The sequence below is a fragment of the Marmota monax genome, unplaced genomic scaffold, assembly GCF_021218885.2.
Source record: "Marmota monax isolate L192 unplaced genomic scaffold, Marmota_monax_Labrador192_F-V1.1 WCK01_AAM20220418_F8-fsc00026, whole genome shotgun sequence".
NCBI lineage: Eukaryota > Metazoa > Chordata > Mammalia > Rodentia > Sciuridae > Marmota > Marmota monax.
In genome coordinates this window covers 717,181-737,311 of record NW_026693108.1, presented here as the reverse complement: position 1 = coordinate 737,311, position 20,131 = coordinate 717,181, and the positions used below count along the sequence as shown (strand labels likewise).

Genomic DNA, 20,131 nt, shown 5'->3' with positions numbered 1-20,131 from the left:
AAGTCTGCTAAGATTTTGGTTAACAAGTAATCGGTAGATCAATGTGGAGAGAATTGGCGTCTTAACTGTCAATCATAGGGATGGTGCTTCGTGTATTTATAAGGTCTTTTTTCATTTCTCAGTATTTCCTAGATGCAGTGCAGGACTTTCATCTTTTGTGAAATTTGTTCCTAACTGTTTCACATTTTGATGGTATTATAATAGCATTTTAAATATCGGCTTCGGGTTCTCACTGTGATGTAGAAGACCAGTGGTTTTTGGATCTGGTCTTGCTTTTCGCCAACATTGTGTGCTTCTATGGGTTTTCTGTACCTTCTGTTCTGCACACACGCTGTCTTGTCTGAGTGGAGCTGGTTTTGCTTTCCTTTGTCACCTACATGCCTGTTACATCCTCTCCTTACCTCACTGTCCTGTTGGAACCTGCACAGGAGGGGAGTGGCCTGGGGACAGGCAGTCTCCTGGTCCTGGGAAGCTTTCCCCCTTTGCCTGTGAGGGCCAGGCTCCGAGTGAGGAGGTTCCCTTCTCTCCTAGCTTCCTGGGAGTTGTTTCCACATCTCTTGAGGGATGGAAGAATTTCTGTTTCTTAGTTAGTACATTAGTTAATGTTTTTCCTAACACACAGCCAGTCTTGTTTTCCGGGTTGCATATGTGGACCTGATGTGTTATCTGTTTTTGCATGATGATGGGTTTGCTCTGCTAACGTTTTGTTGACTTTTGTGTCTGTGTTCGCAGGGACACTGATGAGTTGTTTTCTTCTTGTATCTTTGTCCAGTTTTGGTGTGAAGAGTAATGCTGGCCTCAGCAGTTAAATGTTCTCTCCACTCTGCCTCCGGGGCATTTGTGCAGAAGGGTCATTTCTTCCCTGGGTGTCAGAAAGGACTCCTGGTGGGGGTCTGGCTCTCATTGCAGTCGGTGCCTGGGTTCACTGCTGCGCCTGCTGCCTCTTCTTCAGGGTCCTGGTCTTCTGCAGCACCTCCTTTGCTGATACCCCACATTTCCACTCCCTACTCAGTTTGAACCTTCTTGCATCTGCTGTGTTTCTGCTCAACCTGGGACACGTGGGGTTTAGTTGTAATGGCCATTTCATTGGCCTCACTGCCCGTTCTGTCTTCCGGTCTGTTCTGAGCTGGGTGGACTGGCTGGTTTTCCCCCACTAGCTTACTTTCCTACCTCTTTCGCATCTGGTCATCTTTGATTGGATGTCAGACGTGAGTTGTAACTGGTGCCCTGGATTAGTTTTATATTCCTAAAAATATTTTTGACCTTTGTTCTGACACAGTTATCTGGAAGCTGATCTTTGTGAGTCTGACTTCCAGGATTTGTTAGGCCTGGCCAGAGCAGTGTTGTGTTCTCCTGATTCACCCCTGAGGCCAGGTGGCCTCACTCGGGCTGGTGGGAAGTGCTCTCAGGGCTGCTGCTGCATCTTCTAGATGGTCTTTCCTGGGCTGGGTAGTTTCCTCGCCCCAGGGCCAGACCCTGACCAACGTTTGGGACCCTGGACATCTCCTTGCTCATCTCCAGAGCCTCTGGCCACACCTCTCCTCTCAGGGCCCTCATCTGGGAACTCCCGACAGGAAGCAGAGCAGTTGGGGCCTGACTCCACCTCTCGGAGGTCACTGTGTTCCGTGGCCCAGAATCCAGCGCTTTGTATTCTGTTTCATTTCGGCAGAAGTGTTGGTCCAGTCCCTTGATTCTGGCCAAGTGACTGCTTTCACTTACTGCCCTTGGCCAGAAGCAAGAATCCCACCAAGTATCTGAGCACACACAGGCTCTGGTTTAACAAATACCATAGCTTCTAGCTGAGGCTGCCGCTCTCCAGGGCAGCCACCTGGTGCGGGCTGCCCGGTGTCTTCTCCCCACACCATGGACGTCCTTTGCCACGCCTCCTGAGCAGTGATAGAACAGTATCACAGACATTGTCACAGCATCGTCTCCAGGTGTCCTGGGTTTCAGTTTTGAAGTTCTGAGGGCTGGGAATGCATACCCCAAAACGTCATCACGGACTCCCTCACTGAGGTGGGATGTCACACTCCAGGGTGTGTACAGTCCAGCAGGCTCACATGGGACTTGTGGTCACATGGTGGTGGACATCCCTGCAGAGAAGCACTAGTGAGTCTGAGGTCAGCCCACAAGCCACCTCTGGTGCTCTGAAATAAAGTCCCAGCTTTGGCTCTGGTGGCATAGTCTCTCCCTTGCCAGGAACCTCGTGTGTAAGCGCCAGTTCTCACCAAAGTTGAAAAGATCTTGGTTCTGTGCATTGCTGGGTCTCCCTGCAGAAGTCTCTCATCTACGCTGGCCCGGCAGAGACACAAGCCTGCAGCTGCGGCCCTGTCCTCTGGGGCCCTGTCTGCTCTGTTTCTGATGCTGGAGGAAGGAGAGGAGACAGGCCCTCTCCACCCATCCATCTGAGCTTCTTTGAAGGCCTGGCTCTTCTACCTTTGCTCTTGAAGACCCGGTGGGATCCACAACTCCCTGCTGAAGAAGGCCTATGGGAAACTGCAGGCTGTGCTCCCCAGAGCTGAGGAGGGAGGCCTCGGGCTGGCTCTGACTGGACAGGAGCCCTGGCGAGAGCTCTGAGGGAGCTGGCCCCATCTCCTGGGCAGGGCGGGAATTGGGAAGTGCTGGCATGGACAGTTCTCAGTGAAGGATTGCAAAAACTGAGGTGGAAAGCCATAGCGTGGAGGACAGATGGGCACATGACTGGATGGGCTGGTTGGAAACAGAAACACGTTAATGAAGAGTGGATTCAATTGTAAGTTGATAAAAAACAAGGGAGAATGGACCGTCTCCAGTACCTCAGGCCTAACAGAAAGGATGTCACCACCAGCCACTCTGCACTGGGGCACTGTGTGCCTCCTCAACTGGGGCCGTGAAGGCGCCACGCTGGCAGGCGCACTGGGAGACTCCGGAGTCTAGTCCTTACTGAACTCTGGCTTGTCCACCTGCCCCTCCAGGCAGGAACCTGCAGGGATGGCATGCTGGGAGCAGCTGTCCTCCAAGGTGTGAGTGTGTACTGGCCTGCTGCAGCAGCGAGCAGTAGCCAGGACCACAATGTCCATGAGAGGCATGGCTGTCAGATAGTGGGTGTGGGGTTTGCTCCTCCCCACAGTGCATCCTTGCTGGGCCCAGTGTGACGGGGCCTGTTTGTCATTGTGCTTACTTCCCAGACACTTGGGGGCTGTGGTAGTGTCCTGCCTGCCCACAGCTACCTCCCACCACTGGGTGCCCAGGTGTGATGGGTGCAGGGGGCTCTGCCCACAGCTTGCCATTCTCACTCGGGCCCTGCCTGGGCTGAGTGCTGGTTCAGGGAGGTGCTCCGCTTCTGTGGCAGTGGGCACTTGAGCGACGTCTGGGCAGCAGGAAGGCAGTGTGTGGGGTCATGTCAGTGCTCGCCAGTGTGTGCCGTGGCCCTGGCACAGCCTGCTGCACAGCCAGTGCTTGAGAGACGTTGCTGGGAGAGGGTCTTCCTGCTGGGCAGAGAGGAGAGGAGAGCCGCTGGGTGCTTCAAGATGCCAGCAGCAGCAGCATGCCAACCCAAAGCCTCGTCAGAGCAGGGGCCACCTGCATCCCAAGAAGGCCCCTTGAGAATCACTATTTGAGAAAATGAAGAGACTCCTGCGGAGGGCAGACTCCTGCTCTGTGCTACACAGGAGTACAGCGCAGGAGCTTGCAGGACCCCTGCCAGGGCGGCACTGATGAGCAGGAGGAGACCCAGGCCCCTGTGACAGGAAGACTGGGTCATGACTCGGCACCCCTACAAACCTGCGCTCCCTCGGGGTCCGACTGCCTCCCTTGAGAGGTCCCCAAATCCTCAGTAGTGAAACCACGCTACATCCAGCGTGCTTCCTGTGAATAGTGTGGGTTGAGTCAGCCTTCAGTCTGCAGTGACAGCGTGCCGCCATGGGGACCGGTGTGGGGAAACGGGCTCCAGCTCAGGAGGGGCATTCAGAAGACCTCCTGGCCAGGAGCTGTTCTGTGAAGGACAGTCATGCAGCCCGTCTTGGTCGTTCGGTTTGTGGCAGCTGTGTCTGTGGGAACCACTGGTGACTGACACTGCAGCAGAGCTTGCCTGCAGCCGTGGGGGTTCTGAGGAAGAAGGTCCCAGGAGACCTTGGACTGAGTCACAGACACGGCAGGAGGAGTGGGGAAAGCTGGGGACGGCGAGTTGCAGTGGGGGTGGGAACCCTTACTTCTACACTAAGATAGATCGTAGGGGAAGTGTGCCAACTCCTTGTTCTGCAGATGGTAAATCTGCTTCAGAGAAGAGATTCCGACGTTTAGCCGTTGGCACCCTAGAGCAGTTGTGAATGTTCCTGTCCTGCACGGTGGTGATCAATGCCCTCGATGTGGTTAGTACGGTGTCTGGCAGTGCTGACGTTAAGTGTTGGAATTAGCACTACTACTGTGAGTGTTTTGATGGCACTTTACGTTTTTTCCCCAGGAAAACATTATGTTTTAGTTAAATTCAGATTCTTTTTCTGCTGTATCTCAATTCTTTATATCCTGTCCTTTCAAATGATTGAAAACTAGTTGGTTAAAAACACATATTTCTGTTTATGATCTTTCACATTTGAATTAAATGAGATTCTGGATTTGTACGTGAGATTTGAAAGGAGGCTTTGTTAGAACCGGTAAGAATGCACAAATGTTAGCCAGGTGTGGTGGTACTCACCTGTAATCCCAGTGCTTTGGGAGGCTGAGGCAGGAGGATTATAAGTTCAACACCAGCCTCAGCCACGTAGTGAGATACTCAGTGACTTAGCAAGACCCTGTCTCAAATTTTAAAAAAAATCCAAAGGGCTAGGGACGTGGCTCAGTGCTTAAGTGCTCATGTGTTCAACCTTCAGTGTCAAAAAAAAAAAGAAACAAACCCCAAAAAAGTACAAATATTACTTGAAGTGAATAGAAATATTTTAAGAAAAAAAATCGTCTCAAAAAGTTGCCTGTTTCTTCACTAAGGCAGAACTTGGTGAAGAGCACATGGAGCCACAGAGGGCGAAGGAGGGCTGCTGGCCTGGCCCACATGGCGCAGGAGTCCTCTGGGAGCTCCTCCGGGGGAGGGGAAGGCCCCTCTGCTGCGGTCCCTGGGCAGGGCACACACTGCAGGCTCAAGGAGCAGAGCCCCAGGATGGGGCTGTGGGACCACGCCTGCCCCAGGCTCAGCAGATACAACAGGAGCAGCAGAGGCCCTGCGTGGCCCCTGGGCACCAGGGGTGACTGCCGCAGCGTCTCAGCCAAGCTGCTGTTCCTGCCAGTGCTGACCGCTCCCTCCTGCAGGCTGTGGAGAACCTCTGCTCTCACAAAGTCTCCGCCACGCTCTACAAGCAGCTGCGCCAGGTCTGCGAGGACCACGTCCAGGCTCAGATCCTCCCCTTCAGAGAATATCCTTTTGTGGCTCGTGAGGCGGCTGTTCATTACCTAAGTCTTTAAGACCAGATTGGTGGGATAAAGAACTGGTACATGTCCTTAAGGTCAGAACCCCAGCACTCAAGGGCCCTTCATGCAGAAAGCAGAAAGCCGACATTTGTTCTAGCTTCTGCTTTGCTGTAGGAGTGAAAAGCAGCCTGTTCATTGTGCCTGGTTGAAGTATTTAGACGAGATCGGGCGCGTTCAGGGTGGTGTGGCCGTAGACTGGTTGAAGTATTTAGGAAAGTTCTGGCAGCGTCTCAGTGTTGATTCTGCTCCTGGCTCTGTAAAAGCCACCTGTCCTGGTTTCATGGGCTATGCAGGGGATCCCAGGACAGATGACGGCTCAGACACCGGCTCCTATGCTCAGTCTTGAGGCCAAAGCCCAGGAATCAGTGAGGCTAGTCCAGGGGTTGAGGGCCACTCAGCCCTGTCTGACCAAGGCCCAGCTTTCCTGCTGGTGTTGGCTGGGCACTCCCAGCTGCAGGTTGCTTCTCACAGGATGGTCATGTGCTGCCTCTGTCCCACCAGGGCTACGCCTCACACAGTAGAGGCCATGCAGGGTGATGTCCATGGGTCTCGAGTCAAGGGGAAGGTGTCACCAGGCATGTGCTGTGGACCAGGAGGGCGGCTGTGAGATCCCAGCCACTCCCTCTGCTGTGGCTGCCCCGCCCTGCTGGGCCACGTTGGCACACAGGTGCCGTCACTGCACAGGCTGTGTCTTCATGTTCCTGGGCCCCGTCTCCACCTGTAGAAGGAGGGTCTGGGACCCCCGCTTTTCAGTTCTTTTGGCTCAGGGAATCCTTGGCCCTTTCCCCTTTGCCCTCATCTTGGGTGGGTCGGGGCGACCTCAGGGCAGCCTCGGTTGGTTGGATGTTGAGGCTCTGGCATCCAGGACCAGGTGCCCCCACTTAGGCAGGGACTGCCTGGCTGCCAGCGTGGGTGTTGAGCTCTCCTGCAGCTGTGGTGTACGCCTCCACCAAACTTTGACAGGGCTCCGTGCTGCTGACTGTGAGCATGTGCAGGATAAGGCAGCCGTGCATTTGGGAACCTGCCAGTGCCCAGGCATCTCAGGACACACCTGTGGGTGCAGAGCGCCCCCTGCTCGAGCCCCGCCCGTAGGGATATCTGCCTTAGGAACCAGCTGCAGCCACTAGCGGGCCAGCACATCATCTGCTGGGTTTCTCTCCCCCACTCCCAGTTTGCTTGAAAACTCCTTCTTGATTACCTGCTCAGATCACCCCCTGCCAGCGAATCCTGCCCTGTGGTTGACTGAAGTGTCCGTTCATTCAGTTACTCAACAAGTGCTTGCTTGCGGCTTCATGTACTCATACTGGAAAGCAGAAAAGTGACTGCCCTGCCTGATGCCCACTGACAGTGCGTGGGCTGCAGACCTGTGGTAGAGCCAGGGGCCCAGTATTTCCTCTGGTGCTGTGACAAAACCGTGGCGTGAGACTCCCCACTGTTTCCATAGAAGAGGACAGAAGACACTCCACATGCAGTATCCTCCTAGCTGTGTGGCGTCTTGGGGTCAGACACGGTCAGTCCTGGGCGTCAGGACAGCACTGCGCTAGGCAGCACCCTGGACAGCAGGATGGAACAGAAGGCAGAGTGTGGAGGGTGTTCTGGGAACCTTGAACAGTCTGCATGCCTAGTGCTTTGGGGCTGTGATAGAGGTTATGGGTGGGACCAACCAGGAGTGCACTGGAGGAGTCGGACTGAAACCCGTGACATGAGTAGCTGACAGAGAGCCAGGCATGATGGCGCACACCTGCAGTACCGGCACCTTGGGAGGCCCAGGCAGGAGGATCACAAGTTCAAGGGCTGGGGATGCAGCTCAGTAGCAAAGTGCCCCCGGTCTCATCCCTAGGACCACACACACACACACAAATGGGATCAGACTGTCCTGTGGGGATCGCTTTGCAGAACAAAGACAAACGAGAATCAGGGGCCAGTGACAGGCCCCGGGCACCAAGCCAGCCATTTCTGAAAGGGCCGTCACCTGCCAGCGTCCGGCAAGGCCCTGGGAAAGGTCTGAGTGGAGTGGGATTCTGTCCCTTGAGGTGACAGATGCATGACAATAGGCATTCCTGCCACAGAAGTCCTGGTGAGCTCTGCAGCCAGAGTGCCTGGTGGCCGCGCTGAGGTTGGGTGACATTGGACCCCCTGTGAGAGAGGAGATGGAGGTCCCAGGCACCTGTGCAGAGGCCTGCCCAGGAGACAGGAGCCCCCAGCAGAGGTCAGGAGTGGGAGCCATAGAAGGTGACACCAAGGTAGGGACCCCGAAAGCCAGGGCTCTGACCTGTGGCAGAGGGTCAGCCTTGGAGTGCAGACAGCACAGGGTGGGCCTTTTCGGCAGGACGTCAAAGTGCCTGGGGTGTGTGCTGGGCTGTTCCTGGACAGGAGTGGGTGGCAAGACCGTGTGACCAGCCTGTTGCTCTGGAGAAACCAAGAACACTTTGGAGAGGGTTCCCAGTTCAGAGGGAGGAGCCGGCTGGCGAGAGGAGACAGAACCAGAGAGGGCCGGGGCTCTTGGTATGGAGCTCAGAGCAGTGTACACCCGGGTCGCACGGGATCTCCCCCTGAGACTGGGGCCTTTGATGGTCCTATAGAAAGACAGTGTGTTTGCAGGCTGTAAGAGGTCCACCAGTGTCTCCTCAGCTGCCAGCTCCTTCCAGCCATGCATGGGCACCCTCGCAGCCAGCCCCCAGAGCCTTCAGCAGGGCTGCCTCCAGCAAGTGCCCTTTGCTGGTTGAGGCTGTGGTCCAGCCTCCTTGCCTGTGGCCTGGTTCCCCTGGCAGGGCCTGAGCATACCAGCAAGGCCGTGCAGGAAGCAGTGAGAGACAGAGGGGAGCAGGGGAGCGGAGGGGTGAGGACGGCTGTGGCCGAGGGTTTGCAGGTGTGCCTGGGTTGATGTGGGTGAATGAGCCATACTTGTGGCTTGGGGGTGGTGCCCTCAGTTCCTTGGGGCTGCTGTCACACAGTCCCTTGAACTAGGTGACTGTAAATCACAGATGCAAGGCTAGAGGTCGAGGTCAGGCACCCAGGTCAGTGTCTGGTCAGGGCGTCTCCTCCCGGCATGCCCATCCAGAGCAGCTCTTGGGGTCTCGTGGACTTTTGGACACGGGGAGGAGCGCCAGAGCGTGGCTGGGGCGGCAGATGTGGGTATGGAGGGTCCAGGTGGCGCTGTGCCTGGGAGGTTTCCTTAGCACCTCTTCACAGACGCACTGGACAGCCTTGTGTTCCTGAAGAAGATGGACACCTGCTGGCAGGACCACTGCAGACAGATGGTGAGTGTGGGCACCCTGCCCTCCCCCAGGAGGGGGAAGCTGGGTGGCTCCTGGGGTTCCCCCAGGGGCTGCAGTCTCCTCTCTCCTGAGCTGGAGGACAGTCTGAGGTATACCGACTAGTGTGACTTAGTGTGGCCTGACTGTTGGGACCTGGTGAGGGACCAGGGTCTTCGAGGGTTAGTGCAGACTGAGTACCTGCTCCCTGGGGTGCTGCTCTGGGCTGGAGCTGGGGCGAAGCCTGCTGGTGGACCAGGGTACCCTTCCGGGGTGGGCAGCCTTCTCACCTGATTCAGGAGTCAGGTTGCACAGGTGCCCAGAGCCTGGCCGCAGTGGGATAGGAACTAGTCTGGAAAGCTGGGGGCCTCCAGCAGTCTAAGGCGCTGTGTCACGCCGGGCGGGAGATGACCAGGCGTAAGGCCGCTTCACAGTTCCACAGTCAGGGTTGTCGTATTAAGAGCCCAAGGTCAAGCACAGCAGAAGAGTCAACTTCAGCGAGTAAGGCCTGGGGGGGGGGCGTCATCTTTCCATCAAGAAGCAATTGAGCTCCACAGTGGCGCACGTGGCGGTGCCCAAGAGGTCTGCTCTGGAAGGACAATTGCTCTTCTGGTCCCCAGATCATGGTCAGAGGCATCTTCCTGTTCCTGGACCGCACCTACGTCCTGCAGAACTCCCTGTTGCCCTCCATCTGGTGAGTGCACTGCCCTAGAGCATACCTTGGCTTTAGCTGCCTGGTCAGCCGTGGTCACAGGTGGAAACACAGTCCAGCTGGGTCTTCACCAGTAGAGAGGGCGAGGTGGACCTGGACTTCCTCGTGCCTGCCTTGGGTTCCGTGGCCCACCGCTGGCCTGCTGTGGGGTGAAGACTCGGGGACGTGGCTTCTCCCTCTGGCAGCCTGAGCTTGAGCCTGGAGCAGTTCTTGCAGCTAAAACTGAAGGCTGCTAGCACCTGCCCGGGCATGATGCCCAAGGGCCCCGTGGGCCTGCCCCACCGCCGACAGGGTCTGGCCTCCTGGCACAGGTGTGGCTGCTCGTGTGTAGGCCTGTCCTTCCTGCCTTTGCTGCTTGTCCTCTCCCTCCTGGAGGGGCTGTGCAAGGTGGGAGCCCCCCTCGGCTTCCCTAACTGACGAGCTTGAAGCAGAGGCCTGTCTAAGCAAGCCCTGTCTCCAAGTCACCTTGTGCTCTGTTGATGCAGTCCACTGCTTTTCCACTTAACAATGAAGGGACGTTGCACTGTGCTGTCCTTTGCCCCAGGGTCGCTCTCTCTGCCGCCCCGTCCAGGTGGTGTGGCCGCACTGCTGCTTCCCCCCCAAGCCTGCTGATGTGTTTCACGTACTTGGAGGCTCTGCGGGTCTGGGCCTTCCTTTGGAGGCACTCCCCTTCCTTAGCACCGTTCCCCGTTGCTCCTTTACTCCTCTGACCTCTTCTGCCCCCACGTGTCATACTAGGTGTCCCCGTGAGCCATGAGATGGTGGGCCCTGTACAGAAGGAAGCGGGTGCACAGGAAGAGATGGGGGTGGTAGCAGTGATCAGGGCACTCCGGGCAGCGTTTCCTCTGTGCAGGGTGTCACTGCTCCTGCAGCCGGCAGCGGGGTGCCCAGCACTGCCAGGCATAACCATTACCACCCCTGTTCTGTGGAAACTAAGGCACAGAGAATTGGAGTAACCTGCCCTGAGTTGCCAGGATCCCTGGCTGAACTCTTGATTTGTGGGTAATTTACACCATAGCTTGTCACATGAGCATGTCTGTAGTGTAAAGCAGGCTAACGACCTCCAGTCCATCATACGGGCCAGCAGAGGCCCCGTGCCTGGGTGCCTGAGGGCAGCTACAGCAGGAGGGCCAGCTGAGGATGGCCTGGGCCTGAGCTTTGAAGAAAGAGCCAGGGTGTAGAGTCTGCAGCTGAGATGGTGGAAGAGGGGAGCCACAAGCCCAGCAGAAGAGGCCTGGGCGGAGCCTGGTGGCTTCCAGCCTGGGTGACGTGTGCCTGTCAGGAGGAGTGTGCTCGGGCTGCAGTGCAGTCTCTAGTGAGGAGCATTGGCCACCTGTCTGGTACCACCTCCCATGGCACAAGCTCATACGTCGACTCCCCTTTCCACAGTGAAGGAGAAAGGCGCAGAGAGGTTAAGTTCCCTGCCACACAGCCAAGAGCAGGGCTCAGAGTCAGACCATGTCGCTGTTGGCCGCCCCGGCCCTTCACTGCTGCAGCCAACGCAGGCAGTTTCTCTCAAGTGCACAAAGACCCCGGTGTGTAGCACACTGCACAGGAGAGTTCTCTGGTGTGCTGTGCAGCGTGGGAGGGGGCTCTGGCCCGACGTGGCTCACGACCTTGTCGACTGTAGCACGACACACCACCCCTGTGCTCACACACAGCCCCATTGCTGCCCTTGAAGGAGGTTGTATGGTTGGAGCCCAGCAGCTGAGTTTGTCCCCCTTCGGGAATTCTGAAACACTTCAGAGTTTGTGTCAGGCAAGTCTGGATGGTCACCCTAGCAGCTGCATCACCTCCCCCAGATTCCAGGCTGTGAGTTGAGGACTTGGGACTTTAAGATCTGTGGTTGGAAGGGATCCACCCAGCACCAGGGCCCTGGTGCCTGGAGAGGGAGCTCCGGGGTCAGCAGAGGGAAAAGGACAGGTCCAACGCCAAGGCTCCCCAGGAGGAGCAGCTGAGCTGGGCTTGGGCCGGGAGTTGTGCCCAGCAGTGATTGGACTGTCAGCTACAAACGCGAGCTGAGACCATACCTCCGCTTGGGATGGTCAGCTTGACCTTTCCAGGAGATGAGCATCCTGTAAGGAAGGAGACAAGGCATCCTGGACTGGCCAGAAATAATTGCTTTTAATGTAAGGGTCCATGAAGAGCAGCCCCTGATAGGGCTTGTGGACAGCTGGAGTGGAGGCACGAGACCCAAGTCTATTGTATCTTCACCATTATCCAGGGACATGGGGTTGGAGCTGTTCAGAAACCACATCATCAGTGACAAGATGGTTCAGAGCAAGACCATCGATGGGATCCTTCTGCTGATCGAACGGGAGCGCAGCGGTGAGGCTGTGGACAGGAGCCTACTGCGCAGCCTGCTGGGCATGCTCTCGGACCTTCAGGTGAGCTTCCCTGTGCAGGAAGAGGGAGGTCATTAACTTTTAAGGAGGGCGTGGTACTCGGGCTGACCGTGTACCAGGAGCCACTGGAGAAAGACTGACAGATGCGAATACGTTAAAAACGATAATTATCTTTTATAGCAAATGTATCGTAAAATCAGGTGACAAAAGTGGAAATAAATGCCAATACACTGTAAAGGACAAAGCTACACCCTTTAAGGGGCTAGCCCCCGCAGGGGAAAACCCAGGACAGTGCTTGGGGAGCCCTGCGCAGGTGCTGTGGGCAGCTGGGCCCAGGGCTGCCGCAGGAGGCGGTCCCTAGCCCTTGAGGCTTCATCACTGAAATTGGTCACTGACCTCTTGTTTCTTAGGTATATAAAGATTCGTTTGAGCTGAAATTTTTAGAAGAAACTAATTGTTTATATGCTGCAGAAGGCCAAAGATTAATGCAAGAGAGAGAGGTGAGACCCTGGGGTGCTTCTCAATCTCCTGTCCTGTCTCTTTAGCTGTGCTCTGGTGCAGTGCCTCGGGGTTACCTCCCCCCACCCCGAGGGCCTTCTCCTGGGGAGGAGCTGGGTTGGCCAGAGTGCCCAGTGGTGAGCTTATTCCCGTCCTGGTAAGGATCTGCTTTCCTTCCCTTCTCTCAGAAACTGCATTTCTGTCTCCCCCTACAGATAAAACCCACAAGACATTTCCTGAAATAGTAAAGGATCTCAAGTTTAATCAGGGAAAATGAGTAAATCCCAAACAGGAAAGAAAACCCAAAGTTTTAATCTCTAGGAAGCATTGGGGAAAAATTTCCCCCAAATCCTTATGTAGCCGGGCACGGTGGCACATTTCTATAACTACAGTGGCTTAATTAGGCTGAGGAGGAGGGTCCCAAACTGAAAACCAGCCTCAGCAACTTAGCGAGGCCCTAAGCAACTCATGGAGACCCTGTCTTTATTTATTTACTTATTTTTAAATGTTTATTTTTTAGTTTTTTAGGTGAACACAACATCTTTATTTTATTTTTATGTGGTGCTGAGGATCGAGCCCAGTGCCTCACGCATGCCAGGCGAGCGCACTACCAGTTGAGCCACATCCCCAGCCCCGAGACTCTGTTTTCAAATAAAGTCTTTTAAAAGGACTGGGATGTGGCTCAGTGATCAAACACCCCAGGGTTCAATCCCTGGTACCGGCTTCCCAGATACGTGAGCACAGCCCTAAGGGACTGCACTGGGCTGATCACCTTGTGCCATCTGCAGAGCACAGCACACACCCTGGCTGGTCCCAGGCCTGGTTTTGGAGGGAGCTTCGCGTGAGACACAGCCTGGCAGCAGCTTTGGGGTCACGTACGGCATCCTCTGAGACCTCTGCGTGATGTAGGGTGTCAGCTGCCTACTGGCTGCTGTGCCTGGGTGCAGGGTTGTGGCAGGCCCAGTACCCTCCTTCGAGATGACACTGCAGGCCATGGGCCTCAGGGAGGGAGTGACTCTGGGCAGGGCAACATCAGCGCAGCCTGGGCCTCCTGAGGTGATGGGTCACCTCCCAGCTGACTTTCACGCCCCCGGCCCCTGTAGTCGTCAGTGTTCGTCTTGAACGTACTCTTCTTAATTTACAAGGAAAGCAGGGTTTGGGTTCTTGGGTAAAAGCCAGGATCTTTGTGCTACTGATGTGTTCGGTGTTCCTTCGGAAGGTCCCCGAGTACCTTAACCACGTGAGTAAGCGCCTGGAGGAAGAGGGAGACCGCGTGATCACGTACCTGGATCACAGCACACAGTGAGTTGCTCACGGGCCCTGTGCACGGAGGTCAGGTGCCTTCCTGCCTGGTGTTGGCTCCCCGCAAGTGTCCCCACTCCTGGCGCACTTTTGCTTCTGCTGTCCATGCTGTGCTGTCACTAGTGAGTGCCGTGGGGAGCGATTCCAGCTGAGCACTTGGCTTCCTGTGGAGGGAAAGGCACCTCAGTGGGGCCCGTGGTGGAACACACCCTTGCCCCGAACTTTTTGGCACACATCATACGTGACTGCAGTGCACTATGGAACGGTCACGTTGGTTTCTCTTTCCATGGTTTCTTTCTTGAGGCCAAGGAGTAACGAGGGAAGGGGGAGTGGCCTGAGTGTCCATTCCAGGGAAACCGAGCCCAGGACTGGACAGGAGGGGGCAGAGGTGAACATGGTCACGTGTGCAAAACTCAGCTCCAGGGTGGAGGGCCAGGCGGGAGGAGAGAGGAGCAGGGTCTCCAGCAGACAGGGCGCCAGGAAGTGCCATGAGCCAGTGCAGCCTGTTTAGAGGACACGTCGGGGAGCCCACGGCCGCATCTGCCCAGAGCCGAGCTGCACGAGCAGGGATGGGGGCAGCGCCGGAGGCCGGCAGAGGGGCCAGCAGGCTCCAGGAGTCTTCACCGCCCTGCACTCCCCCTCCGTCCTCCATGGGCTGCCGCGGCGGTTTTACATAGGTGGCGTGTGACAAAGTTTCCTCCCAACTCTCAAGTGAACAAACCTAAGGTTGACACGCCTCAGGATCAGATCAGCCCCTCTGATCTGAAAAGAACCAAAATGGGGTTGAGCTGTGGATAATGGGCAAGCACCAGGAGGTGACCTGTGTGTCATGTGCACGTGGTGTTTCGCCTGCTGAGTTCCAGACCCTCAGGCGCCCGCTCTGTGTGGCCCTCGTGCACTGCTGGTGGGGGTGGGGACATCCAGGAGACGCAGAATTCTGCCTAGTGGAAAAAAGAGGCAGAAGTGGGTGTGGGTCTTGGGGCTGCCACAGGAGACAAGGGCGAGGAGCCTGGGCCCGGTCAGCGAGGTGTGGGGAGAAGGCCGTCAGCGCAGCAGGGTCGCAGTCCAGGCTGCCACTCGTCAGGAACAGCAGCGTGCCCCAGGCTGGCCCAGAGCAGACCAGCCTGCCTAGGGCCCCACATGCTGCTCAGGAAAAAGCAGCTCCACGGCGCAGCCAGTGCGCTAGCTGCCAGCCAGCGTGGCCGTCACCCTGGGCACCCGCTCTCTGCCGGGCCCCACCGTGCCGTTCAGCAGGTTGCATTTAGAATATTGAGAAGGGCCAGTGGGAAGCTGGGGCTGTGGGCACCTTGCCTCGTGGCTGACCAGTCCTGTTCCTGACCTGGCGCTCTGTGGTTTTACAGGAGACCTCTGATCGCCTGTGTAGAGAAGCAGCTGCTGGGAGAACACTTGACAGCGATTCTGCAGAAAGGTCGGTCCCACTGTGTGAGTGGACACGAGTGCTGGCCTCCCCAGGAGTAGGCAGGATCGGCCTGGGGGAGGGTCCGGGCATGGGTTCTCACAGGCATCAAGAATCTTCAGCGAGCACCCAGCCGGCGATGGGAAGGTGTGTGGTTGGAAGGAGCGGCGCGGCCTAGCCAGCCCTCCAGCCCAGCAGCCGTGCAGGGAGCTCACGGGGGGCCATCTAGGAGCAGAGGGACTCCCTGTGCAGACAGACACCTGTGCTCCTGGGTGTCCTGCACATGCTGAGCCGGTGGCCATTGAGAGCCTCGGCAGGTGTGCGTGGCCCATCGTTGAGTGGACGGCCAGAACTGTGACCCACCACACATAGGCACATTCCTCCTGGTCTCCTGAGGAAGAGAACAGGCTCCGCACCTTGCATGTTGTTTCCCTTCCTGAAGCTCTCTTAAGTGGCCAAGTGCCCTGACCAGCAGCCTGGCCTTTCAGAGCCGCTGGCACTTGGTCATTCTGTGACTTCCAGGTGTTCAGGGCCGTTCAAAACCCATCTTAGATGCATTTGGGGCTGCAGCTCTCCCAGGCCACTGGTACCTGGGGTCCAGTCTGGGTGGTTCCACGTCATGACCACACATGCTCTGGCTTGAGCTCTGCTCCATGGATAGGAGCCCTGTCCCCAGCAAGACCCATGAGCAGGGGACCTCCAGGTGCCAGCTGGGGAAAGCTGAAAGGGAAGCTAGGTGTCCCTGAGCATCAGTGGTCAGAGAAGACTACTGAGCGCAGGTCTGGGTCCCAGAAGACCCTCGGCACCATCAGGGCCTGCTCCATGGCTGACACTGGTGCCCGAGCCACCGTTCCAGTCCCAGGGGGTTCCCACCTGCACCCCAGGAAACCATCACAGCTGCCTGAGGACCTCAGGCATCATCCACCCAAAATCTATGTCTCGTAAAAAAGGAATCCGTCTGTGAGAAAGAAAGACCCCACAGGAGGGCAGAGGTTGTGTGCATTTGTTTACTGCATACTTCGAGCAGAATGGTTGTAAGAAAATGGCAAATTTTATGTGTAAAAGCTTATTCTGGATTTTGTTAGAAGCTTTTAAAAAGTATAAAATTTTAAATTTTTAAAATTTTTTAAAATTTTAAAATTTTTCAACAAGACACTGTTTAGGGTTTCAGGGAAATAAACTAGAAAACTAAAACGCAAAGGTCTTATTTGCATGAGTAGACAAGGAGTGACAGGAGACATGGCAGGCGCTGGGGACTCTGGCTGCAGCTCAGCAGCTCGCTCACTGCCTGTGGTATGCAGGCCGCCTCACGCCCAGGTGTTGGGCTAGGGGCTGGGTGTCTGAGGGCTCCCGGCCCCCCAGCCCAGCTGCCTCTCCAGGTTCAGAACATGGCTGCACACACTGAAAATCTAAAAATGCTACATTAGATCCTCAGAGTGTCTGAGAAGTTTCTGTCTCAACTTATTATGCATGAGAGGACCAGTCCACTAAAGATCAGGTCTGAGTTGATTACTAATGGTCAAACCGGAGATCAGATAGCCACATGGTGGGTCTCCAGGCGAGTATCTGGAATGCTTCTCTGGCTGTCACCCCGGTACTGGAACAGGAGCGCCGGTGGAACGAAGAAGTCAATGACACACCTCCCGACCTGGGAAACAAGGCCCACCTACCAAGGCCGACCTCAGTGTCCACCTGGGCCAGATCGCCACACAGAGACAAGCAGCGCGCTGTGTGCTTCTCGGTGCTGGGGTACTGCCATAACCCCCCGCGTTTCTGCATGTAGGGCTTGACCACCTGCTAGACGAGAACAGAGTGCCCGACCTCACGCAGATGTACCAGCTGTTCAGCCGTGTGAAGGGCGGGCAGCATGCGCTGCTGCAGCACTGGAGCGAGTACATCAAGGTGCGTGGGAGGGTTGCGAGTGCCGGGCAGCAACTGCCTATTCCTCCAGGTCCCCGCGCAGGGAGGCGCATGCAGCCTGCTGGGTCACTGGCATGGACACTAGCTCAGTCCCACTGTGCCTTGGGATGGCAGGACACAGGGCCTCGCCTGCTCGGGCAGCACTTTGCAGTAGCTCCCTGCGTGTCCTACTCCTCAGGGGCACTGCCAGGTGCCAGCTCAGGACCTCTCAGCCCCAGGCTCTGCCCACCCCAGGATGGTGGTTAGCGTCTGCAGGCAGTTCTGGTGGCCCTAGGGGGCACTGCCTGACTCTGGCATGGCACCTGGTTTTTGTAGACTTTTGGGACAGCAATTGTCATCAACCCTGAGAAGGACAAGGACATGGTGCAGGACCTGCTGGAGTTCAAGGACAGGGTGGACCACGTGGTGGAGGTGTGCTTCCAAAGGAATGAGCGCTTCGTCAACCTGATGAAGGAGTCCTTCGAGGCCTTCATCAACCGGAGGCCCAACAAGCCCGCCGAGCTCATCGGTACGCGTGAGAAGGGAGCCAAGCAGACCAGGTTCCCAAATGTTGGGCTCCTTGTTGGGGGCTCGTCACTCCCTGTGGGTACACAGCATGTGGAGGCTGCACCTACGTGTGTGCCGTTCCACGAGGGTGAACGTGGCCTCGCCAGATAGGTCTGTACTGCCGGGCTGGGCGCCAGTGTGCTCCTGGAAGGGTGGGAGGGTGCTTGGCCTGCGTGTGTGACTCAGTCTTTCCTAGCCCTTTACCTTCACAACTCGGCATGGAATAGGATGGGATTGGGGAGATTTCAGAGGGGACAGCATGTGGCTGTTTGAATAATCACCTTTGTATAATTACTTCACAGTGTCAAAATAGTATTTTAGAACTCAAATTTTATCAGCCAGTAAAAGTGTTTTAAATCTACAGTAGCAAAGGGCAAGGGGTCCTGTAACACAGGGCTTCGGAGTCTGTTGACTCTTGGTGTAAAGCAGAGCAGTGTTCACCAGATGGTTGTGTGCTTGTCTGCACACTCAGAATGCCCCACACTGAGGAGTCCTCGTATGCCCATACTGACACTTGGATTTAGCCTCTTTGAAGCCCTAAGAATTCTTCTGTGAGAAGGTCACCTCTGGGCTTATTTCTTAGCTCTTGAAGTTGGACTTTCCAGCCTCTGTGCAGTAGCAAGTCGGGAACCCACGTGGTTAAACTGGAGTCAGTTTCCTTCTTGATTTGGGTTAGAAGAGAGAGTTCAAGCCCCTTTGTGACTCTGTTCAGGCTCTGGGGGGTGTTTGTTTTTGCGGAACTGAAGATTGCAGACAGTTACCCCTCAGTGCATGGGTGTCATTGTGGAGAGGGGCTGTTCAGGGATTGCCTGAGGAAGAGAGGCAGGCCCGCCGCCCCTTCTCCCTCTCTCCCTGTCCCTTCTGTGTGAGACACAGGGCCTGGGCGTGTGAGGCAAGCACTCTGCCACTGAGCCACAGCCACACGCTGTCCCAGCTCACTCTTGCTCGCACAGCCAAGCACGTGGATTCAAAGCTCCGGGCGGGCAACAAGGAGGCAACAGACGAGGAGCTGGAGAGGATTCTGGACAAGATCATGATCCTCTTCAGGTTCATCCATGGTGAGCACGGGGTGCTGGGGGCCCCAGGCTCGCCAGGGGGGTCTTCTGGACAGAGGCCCTGGGACAGGACAGCACTGGCCTCTGTGGCCACGGTGCGTCCTCTCAGCCCTGACGTTCTGTGTGCTCTCCCTGCTTTCACACAGGCAAAGATGTCTTTGAAGCATTTTATAAGAAAGATCTGGCAAAGAGACTCCTGGTTGGCAAAAGTGCCTCGGTGGATGCTGAAAAGTCGATGCTGTCCAAGCTCAAGCATGGTGAGCCCTGGGGGCAGAGGGGGCTCCTGGCCCTGGGGCAGCGGGCGGCTCCTGTGCCTCTGCTGGGACGCACTGCGGGTCTCTCCTGTGTCACAGAGTGCGGGGCTGCATTCACCAGCAAGCTGGAGGGGATGTTCAAGGACATGGAGCTTTCCAAGGACATCATGGTTCACTTCAAGCAGGTGAGCAGAGTGGCTGCAGGTGGCGCACTGGTTGACTGGGTCTAGCAGTGTGTCCCGTGGGCCGTGATCAGAAGAAGCAGAGCCGTGCTAGTGTTGCTGGGACCTGGTGTGGGCCTGAGTGCTCTGGTTTTGGGCACTGGCACGCCTGCTGACACTTTATCTTGAAAACCACCCATTTCCTCACCGGTCCACCAAGTGTCTCTGATGACCTTCTAAGCTCACTGTTTTGGACCCTGTGTTTTCAGCACATGCAGAACCAGAGTGCCCCAGGCCCTATCGACCTTACCGTGAACATCCTCACCATGGGGTACTGGCCCACCTACACACCCATGGAAGTGCACCTGCCTCCGGAGGTAAGCACGGCCCTCAGGGCAGACCCACCGTGCTCAGACACGCTGCCCAGGAGCGGGGTGTGCATCAAGACGTGCTCTGTGGTCTTTGAAGGGCGGGGCTGGGAATTGACCCCGGTGGCCACAGTGGGTCCACCTGCCTCAGAGCGCTTGCTTCCTAAGTGGCTGCTGGTCCACTCGTCCTTCAGTCTGCTGGGGAATGTGGAAGCCTTCGGCCTTGACGTGCAGGTGGGAGGCAGAGTCCCCATCCTGGAGGAGGAGACCCTGGCAAAGGAAGTTCCGAGTGATGGGGAAGGTGGCTCCAGTGGGGCCAGGGGGCTTCCTGGACAGTGCCCACGACTGTAGTGAATGATGAGTGGGGCCTCCCAGCTGGGGGCTGGCGAAGCCAGACGGGGCAGAGCTGGGCCCACAGCCTCTCCTGGGACGTGTGAACCTCACTCCCAAACTCGGCTGAGTGGACTCTGCTCGGTCTTCCCTTGTCAGTGGCCTTGAGGTCATCTATTTTCTCCATCAGTCCCCACCCAGTGCTGTGCCCTCGCCCCACATGGCTGGCATGTCACTCGCCCTCGGGCGTGTGCAGCGCCCGCACCCACGCTGTTCTGTCCTTGGGCTTCCCTGACTCCAAGCGCTGCCCACCTCTGCCTCTCACCCGTGCCTGCCAGGGCCCAGGGCACCCTGCATTCGAGGCCCCCGCCGTCCCTCGGGGGCCTCTCTGCAGCAGCTGTGCTGGCTCCTCCCGAGCCTGCCTGCCGAGGCTGAAACCCTGCAGGTCGCTCCCGGCCGGCCTCCTGTGGCCACCCGTTTCTTACTCTGAAGGAGCAGGTGCAAGCCAGGTCCAGGAGCGCCCACATGAGTGC

The 20,131-nt window shown here is 56.7% G+C and overlaps 1 protein-coding gene across 2 annotated transcripts in view; it reads left to right on the top strand.

The window, feature by feature from the left end:
* Positions 1 to 20,131, top strand: part of Cul4a (cullin 4A) — a 32,341-nt gene that overhangs the window by 1,900 nt on the left and 10,310 nt on the right. Inside the window, exons 3-15 of one of the 2 annotated variants that reach the window (XM_058582712.1) lie at positions 5,278 to 5,382; positions 8,628 to 8,696; positions 9,311 to 9,384; positions 11,627 to 11,789; positions 12,158 to 12,247; positions 13,465 to 13,547; positions 14,909 to 14,976; positions 16,748 to 16,866; positions 17,200 to 17,392; positions 18,384 to 18,488; positions 18,632 to 18,742; positions 18,839 to 18,924; positions 19,170 to 19,277. In XM_058582712.1, coding sequence (XP_058438695.1) covers positions 5,278 to 5,382; positions 8,628 to 8,696; positions 9,311 to 9,384; positions 11,627 to 11,789; positions 12,158 to 12,247; positions 13,465 to 13,547; positions 14,909 to 14,976; positions 16,748 to 16,866; positions 17,200 to 17,392; positions 18,384 to 18,488; positions 18,632 to 18,742; positions 18,839 to 18,924; positions 19,170 to 19,277 — 1,374 coding nt within the window. Of the gene's footprint in view, positions 1 to 5,277; positions 5,383 to 6,719; positions 6,908 to 8,627; positions 8,697 to 9,310; positions 9,385 to 11,626; positions 11,790 to 12,157; positions 12,248 to 13,464; positions 13,548 to 14,908; positions 14,977 to 16,747; positions 16,867 to 17,199; positions 17,393 to 18,383; positions 18,489 to 18,631; positions 18,743 to 18,838; positions 18,925 to 19,169; positions 19,278 to 20,131 lie in introns of those variants that run through there. The other variant, XM_046454864.2, reaches the window with a different exon arrangement.